The sequence below is a fragment of the Carlito syrichta genome, unplaced genomic scaffold (genome assembly GCF_000164805.1).
Source record: "Carlito syrichta isolate Samal-C Ts95f unplaced genomic scaffold, Tarsius_syrichta-2.0.1 Scaffold303008, whole genome shotgun sequence".
Classification (NCBI taxonomy): domain Eukaryota; kingdom Metazoa; phylum Chordata; class Mammalia; order Primates; family Tarsiidae; genus Carlito; species Carlito syrichta.
The window spans coordinates 229,117-252,037 of record NW_007247104.1 but is presented as its reverse complement, the minus strand read 5'-3'; the positions used below and the strand labels follow the sequence as shown (position 1 = coordinate 252,037).

Here is a 22,921-nt window from a genome sequence, read left to right as displayed (position 1 = left end):
TCAGAGGATCAGCCTGTAATCCCGTGCCTTTGGGAGGCTGAGGTGAGTGGATTGCCTGAGCCTGTGGGTTTGAGACCCACCTGGGCAGCGAGATCTCATCTCTACAATAAATCAAAAATTCAGCCAGGCGTGGTAGCGCGTGCCTGTAATTCTGGCTACTCGGAAGGCTGAGGCAGAAGGATCGCCGGAGCCCAGCAGGCGAGGCTGCGGTGGCCGGAAGCAGCCACTGCACTCCAGTCTGGGAGTCAGAGTGAGACTCCAACTCAAAAAAAAAAAAGAGACTTGTATCTTAAAGGAGAAATTGATACACATTCACCCTCTTGTAAGGAAGGGGAAGCTATTTACAGTGAACAGATAGTTGATTCTGAGCTTCCTGTATGTGGTTCTGATTCAAGTAAAGTTTTCAGTATTAGATAGAAACTCTTTAAGATTGATTCTTAACCTCCTATCTTGGGCCTTAGGACCCTGGGCTGTGTGTTTGCAAATGTGAGCTCACACCAGTATTGGAATTCTTTATACCAACGGTCTTCAAACTTTAGTGCGCATCACAATCACCTGGGAGTCTTATTAAAACACAGGTTGCTGAATTTCTTATTAAAAGTTTGCTATTTAGTAGGTTTGAGGTAGGGCCAAAATAATTTGCATTTCCATTTCTGTTCCCAGAATGTATTATTACCAGTCTGGGTACTACACTTTAAGAACCACTGTTCTTTGGTGTTCCTGCCCTGGTGCAAACTGATTTTATTCTGTCCCTGCAGGGGAGAAAGTCGAAGAGGGAAATCTTTTTCCTTAGTTCTTTCAGAAATGAAATGAAATAGTGCTGTATTACTTCTGTCTTCATTCATATATTTTTTTCAGTAGGCCGATTAAAATGAAGTGAGAGCAAAATTTGACATTTGAGCTCCACTTCGTGTTCCAATCTCAAGTCTAGCTCCCTAGGTTAACAATTTTAAGCAAAAATATTATGTACAATGTTGTATGTACGGAACAATTACATCATATTTTATAATTTTGTTGCATATTAAACATTTTAATTTTACTTTTTTTTGCAATATTGTTTTGGCTTAAGAAAATTTTAAGATCATTTTCTGTCACTGAAAGGTTATCATCTGTCCCTTCTTGGGAAAAACTCCTTTATTCTGAGATTAAGTTCATTTTAATTTTCTCATACAGTATTCTATTAAGATATTTTTGTGTAATGACAGTGCTAGATTTTTTTTTTTAAGTTCTTAGTTGGTAATTTTATATTGGTACCCTTTGAACTTTTTCTTGGCTGGGGAAGTTTTATAAACCGCTATTGTAGATTAAGTGGGTTCAAAAATTTTGAAGGTAAGAAAAGGTAAAAACAGTAGATCCTGTCCCTAAGATAGCATACGTTATAAACAGACTCCTTGAAAAATTTTCTGCAGAGCACAATTAGGAAACTCTCCTGTACTGGTCCAATTTTAATAGTGCTTTGAACTGAATATTCATATAATGCATTTGAATGATTGTCTTATACCAAGTTTGGGGATTATAGTGATGATGGACATAGTCAAAGTTCTCACAATCATGTGAAAAATACAAACAAACAATTATGATTTAGTGAAAACAGTACTGGTTAGGTGCCATAGAGGTGACCTTGCCATAGAGGTAAAATATCTTTTAATGAAATAGTAGAATGAAGGACAAGATGGCACTGGGTTGAGAAGTGAGTGGTTTAAGTGAGGCAGTGAAACTGGATGATAGCTGTGAGGATGGGATAAGAGGGAATTCCCAGAGGTGAGTGTGGAGGACTGAGAGAGTGGTTTTTCCAAAAGGGACTTGAGACTGGTTATATGTGGCGAGTCAGTCCCTAAGAAATGAGAGATTGAAGATACGGGTGGAATAGCATAAACAATTGTCAAGATGACTCTAAGATGGAAATAAATCAGAACCCCGGCATAGATTGAGAAATTAGCTTTACGAAGAAAGAGCGTCTATTTCATGCAGTAAAAAAGGCACAGTGCTGATTCAGACAAGTTGGAAACGCTCTCATCTTAAGTGGAGATGGGAGGTTCTTTGTTGAGCATGGTGGCAGACTTGGTAGAATAGAGGGTTTGGGAATAGCCGTAATGGAAATGGGAGAGGCATGAGACTAAGGGGCATGTAAGAGGAATATTAGACAGAAGGAAAATTCCTGTTGAGATTGAAGGTCATGAATTTTATGGTGTAGGAAAAGAAAGATGGATGAATCCAGAATGAGTTCTAAGTTGGAAAGGGAGAGAAATTAAGATTTGGGGAAGGAAGTTGCTAATAGAAAATGAAAGGGGTGAGGGATTTGAGGTTTCAGTGTAAGGAGACCAGGAATAGGAGGGATAGAATAGTTTCGAGTAGAAGGCAAAATTAGAAATTTTATATCAACTTTCTTAAAGTTGTTCTTGGTCTTGATAAGAAGGAAGTAGTTTTCAGGCATAACTACTCTACTGTTGGTCATTTCATTTTCTTGTGGAACATGATGAAGCATTTACAATCGTGTTTGTCTTTTGACAAACATTGACTAATCAAAATAGTTCCGATGTTTGAGCTGAATGGAATATCTTGGGCTGTTCAAGTCTTTTCAGAATTTTGGCTGGAATGCTACTTCTTGAGGAAGTGTAGATAGAGGTAAGCTCTTAACAGAAGATTTTAACACTTTCTTCAATAGTTTATGTACTTAATTAAATATTTTGTATCTGCCTTAATAAATGGTTCATAAACGTTAGGTTAGAACAAGTTAGTGTATTTAGCAGTCTTCTGGTTATGAAGCTGTATAATAAATGTTGAAGGTTTGACTTTTTCTCTCAGATTGAAAAACTGAAAACTCAGTACTAGAAAACAAGTACATTGGATTTCTGGAATCTTAGAAGCCAAAAGAGGCCTCAATAAATTAATTATACGTAAACAATATAATGGGTTTTAGTTATTATATATTTTTCAGGGAGAAATACCCTTGATTCATTCCTTTGTTATTAAATTATATATTTAATCTTAGAGAACTCTGAGTGATGCCATAAAATATGCTGATGTGACCTGCTTAAGGAAAGTGCATGGGAAAGTAGCCATTTGAAATAGATTTGTTAAGAAAAGTTTGAAATTCCTGAATTTGAACTCATTTGTTTTCCATGAATCCCATGAGGATACATGCAAAACCAGATGATAGGATACAGTTGGATTCTGTGAATGGCACTAGTTTACAGTTATGTTTTCTGGATCGCTTCCATATGTTGCTGACTTTGTATTTGACCATGTATGGATACACAGAATTTCATAGGCCATACAAGAAAAGAAGCTTTATAAACAGACTCTTTAAAGTTCATAAAATGCAAATCTTCATTTTTCTTATCAAGCCAGTAAGTAATTAAATTGTTGAACTGATAGATTTTTAAACAGGGAAATATCTTAAAATCTAAGCTAAGTTTAAAGCATGTGATTGGTGTATAGCATATTGCTAAAGGTAGAGGGACTTTGTTTAGTAGTACGGGGACCAGAAATAGTTTGAAGTAAAATTGGGAGGTGACTAATGTAGAACAATTATACTTTTGTATCAGTTTCTAGTATATTGTACAGTACTATGTCATTTAAAATAATTAGTAGGTAAAGGGGTGGCATGATTACTTTGGATATTTCTGCTTCAGTGACAATTGTCATAAATAAATGACCTGTTTTTATGAAGGAGATGGGAGTGAATTCAAGATGTATTGAGATGTTAGATTTGACCTTACTGTTCTTTGACTAAAGAACCATCATATAAATAAAATGTGAACTTCTCAAGCCAGCTGAGATGATATCTTTAAAATTTTTTTTTTAGTTCTGATGATATTACACTGATGAATCTGAGTTATTTGCCTCCCTCCTACTATTAGGGTAACCTGATATCAGACTGTCTGTGTTAGTTATGTGGTATATAACATAACAGTGATCTCCCGAATGATGTGCATCCAACTCTTATTTATTAATGTTTTTACTCTTTTAATCTACAGAGAAATTAGTTCATAATAATATTTAATATTCTGATTGTTAGTAGCATATAGTTGGTAAATAAATATATTTGGGGTGCTCGAAAATTTCACTGAGAGTTTATAGCATGATCAAAGCAGTTTGAAGATCATTGATCTAAAAGATAAGACTTTAGTATCTTTTTTGTATAAGAGAAGTCCCCAGTAGACATGCATGTTCAAGTCTCAGACAGTTTTTTTTAGGTTTTAATAAGTTTTGTTCTTGACAATAAAACTATTAACAAAAAACTCTTGATTGCTATAAATCTGCACTGTTCATTTTAGTAGTCACTAGCCACATGTGACTATTTAAGTTCATTCAAATTAAATAAAATTAAACTTTCAGCTCCTCATTTGCACGAGTCACATTTCAAGGGCTAAATAGTCATATGGGCAAGTGACTATCATATCGGACAGTGCAGCTTCAGAACAATTCTGTCATCACAGAAAGTGCTATTAGACAGTGTTGCTGCAGACTTTCTTGCTCATTGTCACAGTCTCTTCATTAGCCAGGATCTATGAAACATGCCAAAGGGAAATAGAACGATTTTCTCAAGGTATAACAAGCTTTTCCTTTTTGTCCCCCCCCAAAAAATGAAAGCTGCTTTTAAAGTGCCCATGATCACATTTTCCCCTTAAGTAGTAGTAATGAATTTATGCCATATTATGTGTTTAAAACTCAAAGTTGGAGTATAATTCTTGCCTCTTAAGTTAGTTTATCAGCATATCTGGAGCCTCTGTTCTTAATAAGCACTTGATATAAATGTATATTGAGTGAAAACCTAACTTTTTCTGTGGCCAATCATTTCCCTTTTCTATTTGAATCAGTGCTTTTTTTTTTTTATCTTGGGCTCCTGAAAACTGATAGTTTGCATTTAGCAGCAGCATAGGCCCAGGCTGTAAGATATATATCTTCTGATACAGAGCTTGAGGTTACAGAATATCTTAAACTGTGCTAGGAACTGTTGTTATTGTTAAGTTCAATATCCTTTCTCAAACAACATTTTAAAAAATTCTGACCATAACTGAAGATTTATTCTACCAGAATACATTGTTTCTTTTTCCTTTTCTTTTTTCTTTTTTGCTGTCTGAACTTTTACTGATTATGTTGAGCAGAATGTGGAATATCACATTTGAGAAAAGGATTGGATCTTAGCCATAACATAAACTCAAGGGTAATTACAGCCATGCTGAGAAAAATTTAGGAATGGTAGTAACTTCACTTAAGTAATTGGTTTGACCAAACTTGATGGAGAATAGTCCAGGTAGACATTTACTATAAATTATAAATGGTAGATTAGACTTGCTTATCTCATTAATCACATTTGAACTCTGTGAATTACTGAATCACTCACATTGTTTATTTGTGTTATTAGATGCACATTTAAGTTATATAAGTATTACAAGACTTTAGTGGCTATTTTATCAGGTCTTGTTTCCTTTTTTTATACCAATTATGACCATAATCCAGTATGAGTTTGCCAATTATGTATGTGCTTTTCTTCAAATAACCGGGACTTCCAGTGCCCACAACCATTGATTCTGAAGAAAATATGGGAGTTGGTAGATTTAATTTGCAAAGTTTCCCAATTGGTTTTGACAAATTTGAATGTCTCTCTCTCTGACCCCTTATAGGATACCTCTGGAATAATGTGTATATTAATATCTGCCCCCAATGACTCTTACAGGTGGAGCAATCCAAAGTTTTAATCAAAGAAGGTGGTGTTCAGTTGCTACTCACAATAGTTGATACTCCAGGATTTGGGGATGCGGTGGATAATAGTAATTGGTAAGAATGGCTTCTCCTTTCAGCTTTCTAGTACATTTGGGATACTTTGGTGGTTACACTTTTTCTCCTTAACATTTTTAAAACTTTTCATGTTACCAGAGATCACTGAACTTCGATGGATAGGACTTGTGTTACACCAATTTGCCACTTAATTGATAAAGTTCCTTAACTTCTTTTAACCGATTTCCTTTTCTATAAAATGGAGAATAATACTTATCATACAGTTGTTTTTGAGACAAATTATGAAACATAGCTAGATAAAAGAATTGTCATTATTGTAAAAACTTTAAAACTTTTTACTGTACTATACTTTTTTTTCCTCCTTTGTCTTCCTGAAGTATACTAAAATTTTATCCTTTTGTATACATTATTTTCTACCACATCATAATTTAAACCTGATTTTTTTAGACCTTCAGTTTTTCTGTCAATCAAAAGTGAAGAAAACAACCTTGAAGTTTTAGTCTGAACTAATTATCTTAGTGTTTTATAAATAATTTATTTTTTTTAGTTTCATATTGTTTCGAGGTCATTTTCTGTCAACTCTTAACACCCCTAAGTTCATCATGAAGTTTTTATATTGTTTAAAGTGATCTCTTCATTTGAAAATTAAAGCTCTGTGAGTGTAATTGTTTTCATATTGTAAATTATGTTAGCATTGATATACTTACCAGTGCAAATAGCATACTAATAAGTTAGCTGTGTTTTTACACTAAACTATTTTCATTTGGAAAGTTTTAAAATATAATGAATCAACATTTATTCAACATGACTTACACCTATTTTTGGATCAGTGTGTAGAATGATTTGCAATGTCTTTCAGAGGTAGATGGGTTTTGCCCATTTAAAAATACTGATTATTGGCCAGGTACAGTGGCTCAAGCCTATAATCCCAGCACTTTGGGAGGCTGAGGTAAAGGGATTGCCTAAGCCACGGATTCGAAAACAGCCTGGGCAACTTGGTGAGACTTCATCTCTACAATTAAAAAAAAAAAAAAATTAGCCAGGCACAATAGTGCACGCCTGTAGTTCCAGCTACTTGGAAGGCTGAGATGGAAGGATCGCCTGAGCCCAGGAGATCGACACTGGGTTGGCTGTAAGTATGCCACTGCCCTCCAGCCTAGGTGACAGAGTGAGACTCCAACTCAAAAAAAAATATCTTTTAACAGTCATCAGTTCATTCATATGTAGAATTGTACTTAATTGTTTTGTTTAATATATATTTTATAGCTGGCAGCCTGTTATCGACTACATTGATAGTAAATTTGAAGACTACCTAAATGCAGAATCCCGAGTGAACAGACGTCAGATGCCTGATAACAGGGTTCAGTGTTGTTTATACTTCATTGCTCCTTCAGGACATGGGTCAGTATCTTGAAGCTTCTCATACCTTTTTTTTTTTTTTTTTTTTGCTGTTTACTGTTTCCTTTGTGAGTATTTTTAGCAATCGTTAAGTCTATGGAATAATATAACTACACCAGTTATATACAAAGGGGACTCCCAAAAAAACTGGAATTTATTTATAAAAAATTGTGTATTTATTCTTACATGTTTAAACTTTAGTCAATTTTAAAGTACTCTCCGTTTGCTGCAACATGCTTATCAAGACACTTTTCCCACTGTTCAAAACAGATTTTGAACTCGTCAATATTTATACTTTTTAGTGCTTCTGTCATTTTTTGTTTCACCTCTTCCACATCATGAAAATATTTTCCCTTGAGGAGTTTTTTCACCCAGGGAAACAAAAAAAAAAAATCAATTGGGGCAAGATTGGATGAACAGGGAGGGTAGGGCATGTGAGGTCATGCCGTTTTTGGTCAAAAACTGCTGTGAACACTCCACATGATATGGGCAGGTGTGCTCATAAATCACCCATCATGAAATGGGCAAATGCACTGAAAGAATCTCAAAAAAAAAAAAAAAATTACTGAAACCAAATGCAGCCTTTCACAACAACGCTAGCTGGTACACTGATGCCAATGAGTTTCTAGAACACTTACCTAGCAGGGGAAGCCTTTTTACAAGGAACCCGCCTCCAAAAAATAATTTCAGGGTTTTTTGGGTCTCCCCTCATATATATTAAGTATCAAATTCTCTGTAGAATAAATGTCTTAGAAAAGAAAAATCCTTTTTAAGTCTTAGATAAGCTAACTATGATTTTTACTCCTCAGTTCCTCATTCATAAGGATTTTACCTGCTTCGTAGAAGGAATCAGTGTTTCCAACTTGATTTGAGGTCTCAATGTGGCAAATTTAGCTTTCATTTTGACCGCTTTTGCCACTAATTAAACTACTAAATAAGGAGAGAAACAGCCATAACAGTTAGACGTATTATAATTAACTTCAAATATGTAATTTATTATAAGTCTTATAGAGATAGTTATCAAAAACACTTAAGTGCCAATATTCTCTTGTGTCATTTCTTTCCTCAATAAGTCTATTTGGCTTCTGTTCCACCTTACCTATCACCATCATATTGTTTAGGTATCATATTGTCTATATTAACCTTCTGCTTATTAGGAATTAAGAACTCAGTATCTAGACATTCATTGATCCGATTGTTTTGTTTGTTAGTAATTAGCTTGTACTCTTCTTCTTTTGCTCTTTGTATTTTCTCTGTCATTTTGAATAGATACATGTGTCATTGTCAATTGTAGATGTTTCTAATTACTCTTCTTCAATCTTTGGGTAAATGACTCAGCATAATTCAGCCACCTGATAATTGTAGTGTTGCTCTGTCTCCACCAAAATGAAATGGAGTATGATGTAGCATCAGACCAAATAGCATTAAGTCATCTAACACCCAAATTGGTATACTGTAAGCCAGTTCATTCATAAGCTTATCTTTCTCTTATATTTTTGACTTCTCTCTTCATCTTTTTTTTTTCCTTTTCATTTCTTTTTTTTTTTTTTGATTTGGAGTTTCACTCTGTTGCCTAGGCTGTAGTGCATGCTCACCGCCACTGCAGGCTCACCTGCTGGGCTCAGGAGATCCTTCCTCCTCAGCCTTCCACCTTAGCCTTTCAAAAAGCTGAAACTACAGGTGCCCACTACCATGCCCAGCTTAATTTTTGTGATTTATTGTAGAGACAAGGTCTCACCAAGTTGCCCAGGCTGGTCTCAAACCCCTGAGCCCAGGCAATCTTTCTCTTGCCTCTGCCTCCCAGCGTGCTGGGATTACAGGCTTGAGCCACCGTGCCTGACCCTCTCTTCATCTTTTTTTTAACACACACTGATGCCCATTATCATTCTCTTTCTTAAATTAGGAGAGATCTTTAGTTATGTACTTACCATTTTTGTAGTCAGATTGGAGTGGTGAAAAGATTTATTTTGCCTACTATTCTTCTACAGTGTTCTTTGAAGTCTGCATATGTAAATCACTAAATTGACACACCTATTTAAAAGGTTCAAAAATAATCAAAATACAGCATACTATATTTGCGTAGCTTCTTGAATTTGTATTTTTTTTTAATCACTCTGGTTTAACTTGTTAGGGCTTTTTCCAGGAAGCCGGGAGAGTGAAATCTTAATTTGCAGTTAAGTCAATACAGTTTGTCAGTTTATAACCAATTTTATTATTTTAGATCTTTTGGACTCTCTCCAAGTTTCAGTAATTCTCATGAAATCACATTCCTCCCATCCCCTGGGGGAAATTTTTATTTCTTAAAATTGCATGGGAAGTACGAGGTTTCTTTAAAGAAAAATTTTAATGTGAGTCAAAAAATGAGTAGTGACTTTGGGTTAGTTTTGTTTGTCCCAAGAGGTAGAAGTATAAAATTTGCATTTCCTATGTATAAAAATGTACCTTTGAACAGTTTCTTAGCTTATTTATTTTTAGGAATGGAGTAAAGATTTCCCCATTGGTTAAGTGATTCTATGGATTATGTGAAAGATTATGACACTGAATTTTATATAGTTCTAAATCCTCTGCTCAGTATAAACTTAAATTCTATGCAGTCTGGTAAATGATTCAGGCTCTTTCTATCTCATCTGAGTAGCCCTTTGATTCCCTTTAAAGAGGGATCCTGTTTTTTAGAGTAATTATAAATTGATCAGTGGTATAGTTTCAGATAAAATCTTACCACACTCTACAAGTGTCACTGGATGCAGGGCTAATTTATGACTTCAGCTGTTACTGCTTCATTTGTTGTTCACTGTTTTGTAATTGCTATTAAAATTAAAAACTGCCCTGAAACTTGAATATTTAAACGATATTTTATCTTTTAGTATTACTACCACTTTAAAAAATTAATGTCATTCAGTGAGTTTTATATGGAAGGTTTTTCCCTTAGAAATACATACATATAAAAAGTAAATATTTGTAATTTGCTCTATAGTCATTTATTATGCTATAGATGTTGAGGTTAAATAGTCTTACCTCTAATGTGGATTTATCTTCTAGAAACTCTATAAAGGACTCTGTTGTTTAAAAACAAGATTTAAAAAGTAAATTAGCTGATGAAAAATGAACTGATATAAAACTTAATATACAAGAAAAATTTCCACCACTATGTTATCTACATGTGAACCAAATATTTTCTGTTGTTGACATTTGGTAGACTTTGGAAATTTGTATACCAATTAAGAGGACAGAAGGATTTTATCAGGATGTTTACACGGTTTGGCCATTTCTCCTAAAGTTTAATTTTTAAACTGTTTAGTATTATTTGATTTGTTTTTGTTTTATGCTTAAGTAGTTAACTTCCCCACTTTCCTTGTCACAGTTATTTTTAATTGTCTTTATTTTTAAAAGTTGAGATATTACAATAAGTATTCAACATGTTTTGTTTTACTCTTAAATGTAAAATATTGTTTATTGGATTTTAATATTATGTATTAAGTTCTTTTAAGATTTATTAAAGTTTCAGATTAACTGACCTCTGTTTTTCTGTCCCAGGTTTAAGCAGGCTTAGATTTTTGTAGTAAGCCTATCATATAGTAGCTTAATGAGGCACTGGCGATTTAAATTTGTTCTGAGTATAAACTGGAAATTAAACCATAAAAATTTAGAAACCTGAGAGTGATTAAATAGCCCATGGCATTTTTATTTAGTGTTGTATGTAATGACTAATGAAAAGAAGCAAAACTTAAATTTTATTAAAAAATGGATAGGTTCTTTCAGTTAGCACTAGTGAGGCAAGTGCACTGTTTACAGATAATATAGTGTTATTCTGTCTACACTTTCTTTTCCATTGTGTTCCCTGTTCTCAAAATGCCAATATCAAATTTCAAGGGATTCCAGATGAGGAGAGCTTAGAACAGGAGGCAACTATCGTGATTCTCCATATTTGCTTTCCTTCCTTCTCATCTCTATCTTTCTCCTGTCAGCCTCACTACTACAATGAGGTTTATAGTATTCTGTTAGTAAAAAGAAATACCTTATTAGTCTTTAGGCCCCAATCCCACCAATTAAAAAAAAAAAAAAAAAAATATATATATATATATATATATATATATTTAAAAAGTGAATCAATTTAATTATTGTCAATAAAATTTAAAACTCAATGAGGCCTTTAATTTTTCTCATGGTTTTATAAAAGTTAAGGAATACCACTTTAGAATGTTACTTCTTTGCAGAATATTTTCAGTATCTTCATTTATTTTTTGGAACATTAGTTTTTAGTCCACAGTATATTCTAGATGTGAGTACTTTCTTTGGTTGCAATGTAAAATTAGTAAAGGACACAAGGAACATCAAAGCAGCTTACTTATTTTGTCACCAAATATTTGGACATCTTCTCAAGTGTTAGATACAATGCTAGGCGCTGAGGATACAGATGAATGAGATAAGGCTCTCACTCTGGAGAATATTTTAGTTAGAAGATGAGAAAAGCAAACATAGATGCTCCCTGACTTGTGATGGGGTTATATAAACCCATTGTAAGTTGAAAGTATGTTTAATATACCTAGCCTAGCAAACATTATAGCTTAGCCTACAGTTGGGCAAAATCTGACACAAAGCCTGTTTTATAATAAAGTGTTGAATATCTCAGGTAATTTATTGGCTACTGTACTGAAAGTGAAAAGCAGAATGATAGGGCTTCTACTGAATGCATATTCCTTGGGTACCATCGTAAAGTTGCAAAATCGTAAGCAGAATCATCATTAGTTGGAAACTATCTGCATACAGGCAGGCAGTTACTATACGGCACATAAAGTGCTGTGACCGCTTAGAAAGTTGTCTAGTCTTAGGTTACAGAAGGTTTCCCAGAGGAAATTGGATTTTAGGCCAGATCCCAAAGGATGAATAGGAGTTAGCCAGGATAAGGAGAAGAGGGATGGGAGTGGAGGGGGTTTCAAGCAAGCTAGTAGCCTGTGGCCAGAGATTGAAGTATGGTGCTTTCAAGAAATTGTGAGGAGTTCAGAAAGGCTGGTGCATTGGAAGTAGGAGGTGGCAAAAGAAAGGCCAGAAATGCAGAGATGAGACCAGCTGGGGAATCTGTCTTCACAAGCCTAATAGGCCACCCTGGCTAAGGAATCTGGTCTTTAGTAACGTTTTCAGTCAGGGCATGACTCAATTAGATTTAGATTTAGAAAGTCCACTCTAGCTGTAGTGTGGATTGTTTGTGGGGAAACCAGATGGTCTTATGTAGTTATTCAGTTCAGAGGTCTTAGTGACCTGAACTAAAGTAATGGAAATGGGTTTTGGTGAATCTCTAGAAGAGGATTAAAGGAGGGGAGGACTCCTGAGTTCCATACTTGAGTAATTGAGTAGATTATAGTGCCATTGACTGAAATAGGAAGCATGAAAATGGAGTTCAGAAGAGCTTTTGATTTTAAGGAGCCCATGGAGCGTCCATGTAGCATATCTCCTATGTAAATACAAATCTGGAACTTAACAGTGGTATTTGGGTATGAAGATTTGGAAGTCATTGGCCCATTGAGGATAATTGACATCTGTTGTAGAGTAAGAAGAGAAGAGAGAATTCTGAAGAATGTGCCTCTTAAGGGATTTTGAAATGTTTCCCAAGAAGAAGAGCTTGTAAGGGAATAAATAGTAATAAGCACCAAGGTGGAAGTGTGCTTGGTGACCTTCTTGAAAGTATAGATGCAAAGTGGAGGCAGCAGCCAGACTGTAATGAACAAAAGGATGTTGAAGAAAATTGTTTTAAGAGCATCTTGTCTGAGAAAGATAATGATAGCAAGAACAGAATGTGGAGTTGAAAGAGGACTACCATTTTCAAATTTTTCAATGCCCTAAAAAAAATTTGAGTAATACATATAGAGGTGATTCTAGGAAATTCTATTAGGAGCCATTCTGGTTTTCCAGTCCCTTTTTAGGGCCAAAACCCTATGACCAGAGTGTTAAAGGGCAAGAATCAAAGCTTTCTTAACCATTCCAGGGCTTCTTAAAGTCCTGTTCTACCTAACTGTTGCTGGTTCAGTACATCTTAAGAGTGTTTCTGATAAGTAAAGTAGTTCTATTGTATTTAATTTAGCATTGGGATTTGAAAAATATGTTTCTCCAAATTACTCAATTTTGTAATATTAAATATTATGTATTTCAGACTTAAACCATTGGATATTGAGTTTATGAAGCGTTTGCATGAAAAAGTGAATATCATCCCACTTATTGCCAAAGCAGACACGCTCACACCAGAGGAATGCCAACAGTTTAAAAAACAGGTGAGCAGAATGAGTTAACTTAGGTTTCTCATATCATTCTCATTATTTACTATTTTTAGTATAATGTGTTGCAGTCCATTTCACTTCCAGCTTTACTGTATTTTCATTTATACTGTATTAAAAATAACTGTTGAAAATAATCTACCTCAGTTTTCTCCTCAAAGCTCTTATCCATATCAAGCTCTTATCTTTTGTCAGTTTTAAAGTACAACTGTTGTGTTTTCTTAATCCCTCCCCCTCAATACCACTTCTCCCCACAACCTTTAGAATTATTTTCTTCAAATGAATCCCCAGCAAGAGGATTATTCTTTCAAAGGGTATGATTATTTTTATGCCTCTTTATCCATCCACCACCTCCCCACCCTGCCTCATTTTGTCATGGTGCTTTCCCAATAAAACAATTAAGTTCCTCTTATACCAGGTACATCTGTTCCACTATAACTTTGCTAGCATCATTTGTTATTTTTATTTTAAAAACATTTTTGGATTGAAGTGGTACTTAATAGTTATTTAGCTTTTATTTTCCAGAAAGGTCGAACATTTTTAAAAGCAGGATTTTGTTTTGTTTTTTACCTTTTGCTAACATACTGTTCAAGTCCTTTGGCTTTTTTTTTGTTTTTTTTTGTTTTGAGTTGGAGTCTCACTCTGTCGCCCAGACTGGAGTGCAGTGGCCGTTCCCAGCCACCGCACCCTCGCCTGCTGGGCTCCGGTGATCCTTCCGCCTCAGCCTTCCGAGTAGCCGGAATTACAGGCATGCGCTACCACGCCCGGCTGATTTTTTGATTTATTGTAGAGATGAGGTCTCGCTGCCCAGGCGGGTCTCGAACCCGCAGGCTCAGGCAATCCACTCACCTCAGCCTCCCAAAGGTGCGGGATTACAGGCTGAGCCTTTTTGAGCAGTGTAGTACTTGGTCTTGCCTGTATGTATTGAATGTGTTTTTTTTTAATTCTAGGTATTTAGACCTCTCATTTTCACAAGTATATTTTCTTTTTTCTCTTTTACTCCTTATATCCTGATATTGTTTCCATCGTACTTTATGGGGTGTGTGTGTGTGTGTGTGTGTGTGTGTGTGTGTGTGTGTGTGTGTGTGTCGTTTAAGCTATTTTTTAAACCTACAACTTTGAGATTAAAAATCTAATGCCATATGACTGGGCTAGATGGGAGACCACTAAGCTGTTTTTCTAAACTCATTTCCAGTTGTCTCAATAATATTGAGTTAAATAATGTCATTTTTCTCATTTCGTTGTGTTTGGGTTTTTTATATATTACATTTTATGAAATGTAGGGTCAATTTCTGGAACCTTATATTCTAGTAATCTATTTTTTTTTCAGCCTTTGCTGTATTGTATAAATCACAACAACTTTGTATAATATTATAAAATAGATGTTATAATTAATTATCTCTTACTGTCCTTATAGTCTTCTTTGTAGCAAATACTTTGTTCTTTCACCTTTTTTGTTTTTTTTTTTTTAGTGGAGTCATAGTCTCATTCTGTTGTCCGGGCTGGAGTGCAGTGGCACGCTCATGGCCACGACAGCCTCAACCTGCTGGGCTCAGGCGATCCTTCTGCCTCAGCCTTCCAGGTAGCTGGAACTACAGGCATGCACCACCATACCCGCCTAATTTTTCTTGATTTGTAAAGATGAGGTCTCACCAAGTTGATCAGGCTGGTCTCAAACCGTGGGCTCAAGCAGTCCTCTCACCTTGGCCTCCCAAAGTGCTGGGATTGTAGGCGTGAGCCACTGTGCCCAGACACACCTTTTTCAATATGAATTTTAGAATACTTTGAAAACTGTTACAAAAAACTATTGAAATTTGCTTTGAAGTTGTGCTAATTCCATGTGTTTTGAGAATGTTTGAGTACATTATTTTTATTGTATATTTTTTACATTAATTTACTCCATTTTTATTTTGTAATGTACTATTTCTAAATTTAAAATATTAATCATAGGATACATTTCTCCCCTCTTGTGTATCTTGAGTTGGATTTTTACTAATAACTTAGAGATAAAAAAGATGAATACATAATGATCTCTACTTCCAAATTGGTCACTATCTAGTGGTTATACTCAGATCATTTTAATATACAACTTCTAACTAAGAACCACTGCTTTTCGACCTAGCTACAGTTGTTTATTTTTCTCTTCATCATGTATTTGTCACGTAATTGTTTTTTGTTTTTTGTTTTCTGTATAGGTACATATTCTCATTATAAAAAAATGTATGGTCCTATTTTTTTCTCATGGCAATTTTTACTCCTATTTATTTCCATCTAATATAGTAATCATGTAACACATTTTGTTTAGGATCCCTTTACTCTACTGCTGGGGACCCTTGCCATTGAGAATGGCACTAAAATAAAGGCAGAGAAGCTAGTTTTGGGTATATTAGCCATTGGTTTGTTATGGGCTTATATAGTGTAGGTAGTTGAAAATTATTTGGATGTCTGTATTCTGTTTAGAATTTGGAGCGATTTAGGACAAGGTAATTTAATTTGAACTAGGTCATGTCTGATGTTATTAATAAGTTGTCTTCTTCAGTTTTCTGCATTCACCTTATTAATTCTTGAGCTTCTTAATTTCTAGGGTGTGTTTTCTCCCTTTGTGCTAGCCTACTCCATTGTTCCTTGATTTGTGTGTATGTGCATGTGCATGCAAGGATATTTTTATGAGATAAGTGTCCTTAGTTTTACTTACTCCTACCAGATTCACCTAAAATTTTAGGCGAGTTTAAGCACTGTTAATACAACTGGGTAAGACAGTTGGTGAGTTATATCTAGAGAAAGAATCTCAGTCATTGTAAAGAAATGACCTAAAGCCATTACTGTAGAAATCAACTTAAAAAAAGAAATCCCCCTCTTGAATTTTACATCACTTTTGGAACTCCTTTAGTATGATAAACCATATGACTTTAACACTTCTGAAGTAATTGGATTTTAGTGTTTATCTATCAGCTTTATAGTTTAAAAAAAATGAAGACCAGAATAATACTGTGATTTTTAGATTGCAGATTTATATCATTGAAAAACAGTAAAGAATTGAACTAAGGGCTCATATAGGAATCCAAGAAGCATTTAATAAAAATAAGGCTAATGTACAAATTATAGTGGTGCTCTTTTGCTGACTTCTTCTTCCATTTTAGATAATGAAAGAAATTCAAGAACATAAAATTAAAATATATGAATTTCCAGAAACAGATGATGAAGAAGAAAATAAGCTTGTTAAAAAGATAAAGGTAAGTTCATCCCTATACATACAGTTAAATGATTTAGAGCCCCAAAAGTGTATTGTAATATCCACAGGAAAGACCAAAAAATATCAATCATTTAAGTAGTTGGCTTATAAAATGCCTAGAGAGATTTAGTGTTGAATTCAACTTTACAGTTAACTGTTGATTAGCTAATACATATATATATATATATATAATAAGGCATTGTATGAAAGAGCAATTCTTATCTCATATGCCTTTTGGTTAACTGACTTCATATTAGGTAATTTTCCCCCCTTAGCAAACAAAGAGTAAGAAGGGAGAGGATTCATTCTGTTATGCTTTAATCTTTGTTTTGAGTCAGACAAAAATGTATTTATTTTGTCCTTTTTTAAAAGCTAGCCAAAATTATAGCTAGATAGGAGAAATAAGTGCTAGTGTTCTGTAGCACTGTAGGGTGTCTATAGTTAACAATAATTTATTCTATATTTTCAAATAGCTAGAAGAGGATTTTGAATATTCCCAACACAAAGAAATGATCCAAGTTTAAGATGATAGATATGCTGGTTACTCTGGTTTGATTATTACACATTTTATACAGGTAGCAGACTATCATACTGTACCCCATAAATGTGTACAATTATTATATATCAGTTAAAAATAATAAAAGCTAACCAAAAGTCCACACCAACATAGTTTTGTGTTTTAATTTATCATGGCTTCACAAGTATCCTGGACCTAAAAATGGTGTACTGAATAATGGCGTTACATAGGTAAATATTTTGGAGTGATGAAACATTTAATAGCTGACTAATGAAAAATTTCTGAGGTTTTATAGAATAGCTAATTTTATATTTCTGGGAGTCACAGAATTGTCAAAGATTATACTCTGAATTAGTATGGGTGAATGCAGATCTGATCACCTGGATGTGAAGTTCCAAAGTTAAAGCTTAGCAAATAGACTATTCCCTTCTTCTGGTATTTTTAGAGTTGGTTTGTGATTAGATAGGCAAGCTAGACACAAACCTCGTTTCCTCTAATTGCCAATATGTTTTCTACTCTCCTTACTCCAGTATAGGACAGCTTTTTGAAGTAATTTTTAGCAAATAATTTGACTAGTATATGCCTTAATATTCTTAACTTTAAAGAGGAAATACAATTTTATTTATTGTTTACCTTGGTGGTAATACCACATATTGGGAGTTTACTAGATATTTGTTTAAATGGCCTATACAAGCGAATTCAGAAACTTTCAAAGTAGTTTTTAAAAATTTTTTGCTTAATCTGTTGAGTAATGTAACTTTATTTTTGAGTTTGTGAGGACTACAGAGATGTATTTGAACAAGAATGCTTTGTTTTATAGGACCGTTTACCTCTTGCTGTGGTAGGTAGTAATACTATCATTGAAGTTAATGGCAAAAGGGTCAGAGGAAGGCAGTATCCTTGGGGTGTTGCTGAAGGTAAGGTTTCTTCAGTGAGTGACTTTCTGTGAGATCTCACAAATGTGATCAAAAATTTGTATTTATAATAGGTAGTATAATATGCATATTGCATTGATATATTCTAGATCTTCAAGAATAGTTCTGATTTCAGTTTCTTTTAGTCTCATATTCCTCATAAGGATATCCCTATTTTTTACACCTTGTGTCCTGCTAAGTCAGGCAAGTGAGCATCTCTAATCAGAAAATCCAGAATTCAAAATGCTCCAAAATCTGAAACTTCTTGAGCACCATCATGGTACTCAAAGGAAATGCTCATTGGAGCATTTTGATCTTGGATTTTTGGATTAAGGATGCTCAGCCAACAAGTATAATGCAGATATTTTAAAATCCCCCCAAAATCTAAATTTTCTGGTTCTGAGCATTTCTAATAGAAGATACTCAACCTGTCACACCCTCCCACTCCCACCTTATCATCAAGTCTATTTCTGTTTCTCTATTTTGAAAATGTATTTAAAATATAAGGTTCTTTACTTGGGTCTTAAAGTTTGCTTCTAGAGGGATCTAATGAACCTTTTGGAATTGAACTTCTTAGAGAGAGGGCCAGTCACTTCCATCTGAGTCTCAGATAGATCAGGGACCCTCAAAAATGATTGAAAACATTTTAAACCAGGATTAAACATTCACAGTCTCCTTTCCTCAGGGCAAAAGTTACATTTTTTGATATCACATCTTTAGAGTGAAAAAGTTTTATTAAGAGATCCTCTTGGGCCAGGCGTGATGGCTCACGCCTATAATCCTAGCACTTTGGGAGCTTGAGGCGGAAGGATTGCTCTTGCCCAGGAGTTTGAGACCAGCCAAGGCAACATAGTGAGACCTCAACTCGATAAAAAATAAAAAAAAATTTCTGGGCGTGATGACATACGCCTATACTCTCAGCTACTCGGTACTCAGGAGGCTGAGGTGGGAAGACTGATTGCCAGGATGTTAAGGTTGCAGTAAACCATGATCATGCCACTGCACTCCAGCCTGGGTGACAGAATGAGACCCCAATTCAAAAAAAAAAAAAAAAGACAGAGAGAGAGAGGAATCCTCTTTACTAGTTTTGCAAGAAGTTGCAAATACTGGTTGAACCATAGTTATAACACCAAGAACCCCCGAAGTTCTCTCAGTAGTAGAAGTGTTTCCTCAAATTTGTGTTTTATTATATTGATTTAATTTGATACTTAATCTTTTATAGTATAGTAAGTTGAAACCAAGATTGAATCATGATTGTTTTATCTATTTGTTGGTATTATTTTGAACTGTTCTTTTTTTTTTTTTAAGAGACAGAGTCTTGCTATGTTTCCCAGACTGATTTCAAACTCTTGAGCTCAAGCAGTCCTCCCACCTCAGCTTCCCAGGAAGACTAAAGAGACACACCACTTGGTGTCTGGCTTATTTTGAACAATTTTTTAATTTTTAGGGTATTGCTCCAAGTTATTGGCCTTATCAGTGATTTTCTCCACCAGTGATACTGTACCTTGTTCCCAGTTCTCTGTCATACCCAGACAACATTCAGTTGCTAAACTGAGGCTTTTAGAACTTATATATCCCTTAGCAATATGCACTGAAGAAATTGCCTTGTGCATTTCTGGTTTGTATTCTCCTCCCCAACCTGCAAGTAATATTCCTATCAGTGATAAATTTTTTTTTTTTAAATAACGAACCTTAAAGTTTTGAACTCACTTTTTCTTTTTGGTGATTTCAAGGAGGTTTTTCTCTAAAGTGATTCTTCCCTCACTTCTTACCACTAAATTTTAAAAAATATTATAGAATAAAGATATTTTCCACCAATAATGAGAAAATACATGATTTCCCTTTTCAGAATTCCAAAGTTGTTTTAGGAAGCTCATTTATTAGGTTTACATATCTATTTCTGAGGACTAAACTGCAATACAGTAATATACAGTACATTTAGCTGTCATGCCCACAAAGAGTACTATGTTAGTATTAAATCACAATAAAAATTGATTTAAGCTGTTTTGCATTATCTTGTTGTTTCTACCCAACACCCCCCCCCCCCCAAGTTCCTGTGAACTCTTTTTTAAAAACAACTAGGTTTAGTGGAAATTATATTTGTGGTCTTTTTTTTCTTACAGTTGAAAATGGTGAACATTGTGATTTTACAATTCTAAGAAATATGTTGATAAGGTAAGTAGCGCAAGCAATGATGAAAATAACATAAGGTTTTTATTTCTCTAAAGTTAGAGTAGGGCAGATGTACTTTTTGCCTTCTGTAAATGTAGATAATTTGATATCTTCATTCTAGCAGCAAGGTAAGCACAGCACATAGACAAGTTAGATTCTTTCTACAAGGTTTTGAAATCATTAGCAAAAACACAAAATAATTTGTGTGACTAGGGATACGCAGGAAAATTAGTCTTTGTGTTGAGGTTTAATACTGAAATAACTGAAAAGTGTGGGTAAATTGTAGATTGAAGGCTAGTTTTTGAATCAAAATCTAGACTTTAAATGTTAAGAGGTACATAGCCTGGTAGCTGGTGAGTTGGGCATTTGTTATGTACTGGCACATAGCGAACAAAACCAATCTTCCTACCAGGTGAGAAAACATCTCTAAATTGTGCCTTGTGCACCTGCTGAAAGAGAAGGAAAGCCTATGGGAGCAGGACATTGAGGTCATCCTGATTAGAGGACCAGGACTTGAATTAGCAAAGCAGCAGCAGAGAGAAAATCGTGAAGAAAAAGTGTAATAGGACTAGAGACGTTAGTAGGTAAGGAACAGCAGAGGGCATCAAAATGAACCTCAGTGTTTTCATGTTAAGTCACACTTCTTCCTCTTCCTACTTCATCTGGGTTTTCCTACTTCTCCTGTCTCTCATCTTGCTTCTTCAGACCTTTGCCACATACTCTCTTCAGCCTCCAGTTTTCGATGTCCACCTTAAGTTGTCTATTCATTTCATACTACTACCCACTTTCCCAGTACAGGTAGTAACATAAAGACAGATAATAATTGGAAATCATGGAATAGCAAACAGGTAATTCTCACAAGTGAAGGAGGGTGAAATTTAAGAGCATTAGAAGAAATACTTTTTCAAGTAATACACTAGGGGTGAGAGGGAATTTTGAAATTAAATGAATTGGCATATAATTGATCTTTTTTCTTTTTTCTTTTTTTTTTTTTTTTTTTGAGTTTGAGTCTTACTCTGTCTCCTAGACTGGAGTGCAGCGTCCGCCCCTGGCCACCGCAGCCTCAACCTGCTGGGCTCCGGCGATCCTTCCACTTCAGCCTTCCGAGTATCCGGAACTACGGGCACGCGCTACCATGCCTGGCTGATTTTTTGATTTATTGTAGAGATGAGGTCTCGCCAAGCTGCCCAGGCGGGTCTCAAGCCCACCGGCTCAGGCAATCCACTCAACCTCAGCCTCCCAAAGCACTGGGATTACAGGCTGAGCCACTGAGCCCAGCTTGATCTTTTTTCAAAGGAGCATGTGACCGTGCATTTTTGGTAGGAAGTACATGACAAGGTTGATTTAGCAGTTTGGGGTTGCCAGGCCTCACTTAGTGGGAGAAGAGCAAATGCACAAGAGGGGCCAGCCTCTGAGTTTTGAGAATATAACACTTTAGGTTCTATTATAGACTTTTCTCTTTTTCTTCCATTCTTAAGGCATGACTTCAAAAGAACTAATAACACATTCTGTTCTGACAGTATATAGATAATGGATAATGTTTCATAAATATTACCATTACATTCCCTCTTGTTTTTAAATCGTCAGTAGGACTTGTCCAGTGCTTGACAATGTGGTACTCTATTTTAAAATATGCAAATAATAATTGCCTATGTACCTAAAACACTGCAGAAGAGAAAGCTAGTTACTGATCTATAGGCTACTTTGCATGTTTGAAGGTGCATAGCCTGGCAACTGATAAAGGGACTCCCTAGTTTGAAAGCATTACAGAGCAAATTGACCATACCTGCGAAAGATTTAATATAGTAGAGTAGGAAGACATTCATGCATAAAAATTATAAAAGTTATTTATTTTGTATATTTAATGTAGATCATGTCTTTAAGACAAAGGCACATAGTGGATATTTAATAAATACTTAAAGGAAATACAATACCATTATTGCAGTTGTCTATAAATCCCAAATAATCAAAATCTTGTCCAAGCAAGGTACCTCATGTCTATAATCCCAGCACTTTAGGTGGCCAAGGCTGGAGGATTGCTCATGCCTAAGAGATTGAGATCAGCTTAGGTAACATAGCAAGACCTTGTCTCTACAAAAAAAATTTTAAAAAATAGCCAGGCATGGTTGTGTGCACCTGCAGTCACAGCTGTTTGGGAGGCGGAGACAGGAAGGTCACCTTAGCCCTGAAGATTAAGGCTGTGGTGAGCCATGATCATGCCACTGCATTCCAGTGTGGGTGAAACAGTGAGACCCAGACTCAAAAAAAAAAAAAAAAAGAGAAAGAAGAGAAATTTTACAGTCAAAGTCAGAAGTAGTAGTTGCTTCTAAGAAAAAGGCAAGTTCAAAGAAGTATTGTTTGCTAATTTAGAGAACTGATAGCTGCAGGCTAACCAGTGGAAAGGAAGAAAATTATACAAATATTTTCAGGGTGTTGGAATGAATGATGTGGAAATCAAATAGGGAAGGAAAACAAAAGAAGAAACAGATGTGATGTCAGCAGTGGAAAATGGAAGAGATGAATAAATTCCTGAAACTGTGAGGGAAACTGTATTGCTAATTACCAAATTATTTTGAGAATGGAAGAGTGGATTGAATCTTAAAAGGATAAAGCATACTTAATTAAATGCAAATAAAGACTTTTATGTCCTGAAAAAATCAGAATTAGGTAATTGTAT

At 35.0% G+C, this 22,921-nt stretch overlaps 1 protein-coding gene across 4 annotated transcripts in view; it reads left to right on the top strand.

The window, feature by feature from the left end:
* SEPT7 (septin 7) overlaps positions 1-22,921 on the top strand; it is a 109,517-nt gene that overhangs the window by 70,627 nt on the left and 15,969 nt on the right. For all 4 annotated transcript variants that reach the window (XM_021712007.1, XM_021712008.1, XM_021712009.1 and 1 more), the window contains 6 exons: positions 5,684-5,784; positions 7,012-7,146; positions 13,289-13,406; positions 16,550-16,642; positions 17,979-18,075; positions 20,196-20,247. In XM_021712007.1, coding sequence (XP_021567682.1) covers positions 5,684-5,784; positions 7,012-7,146; positions 13,289-13,406; positions 16,550-16,642; positions 17,979-18,075; positions 20,196-20,247 — 596 coding nt within the window. The remainder of the gene's footprint in view (positions 1-5,683; positions 5,785-7,011; positions 7,147-13,288; positions 13,407-16,549; positions 16,643-17,978; positions 18,076-20,195; positions 20,248-22,921) is intronic.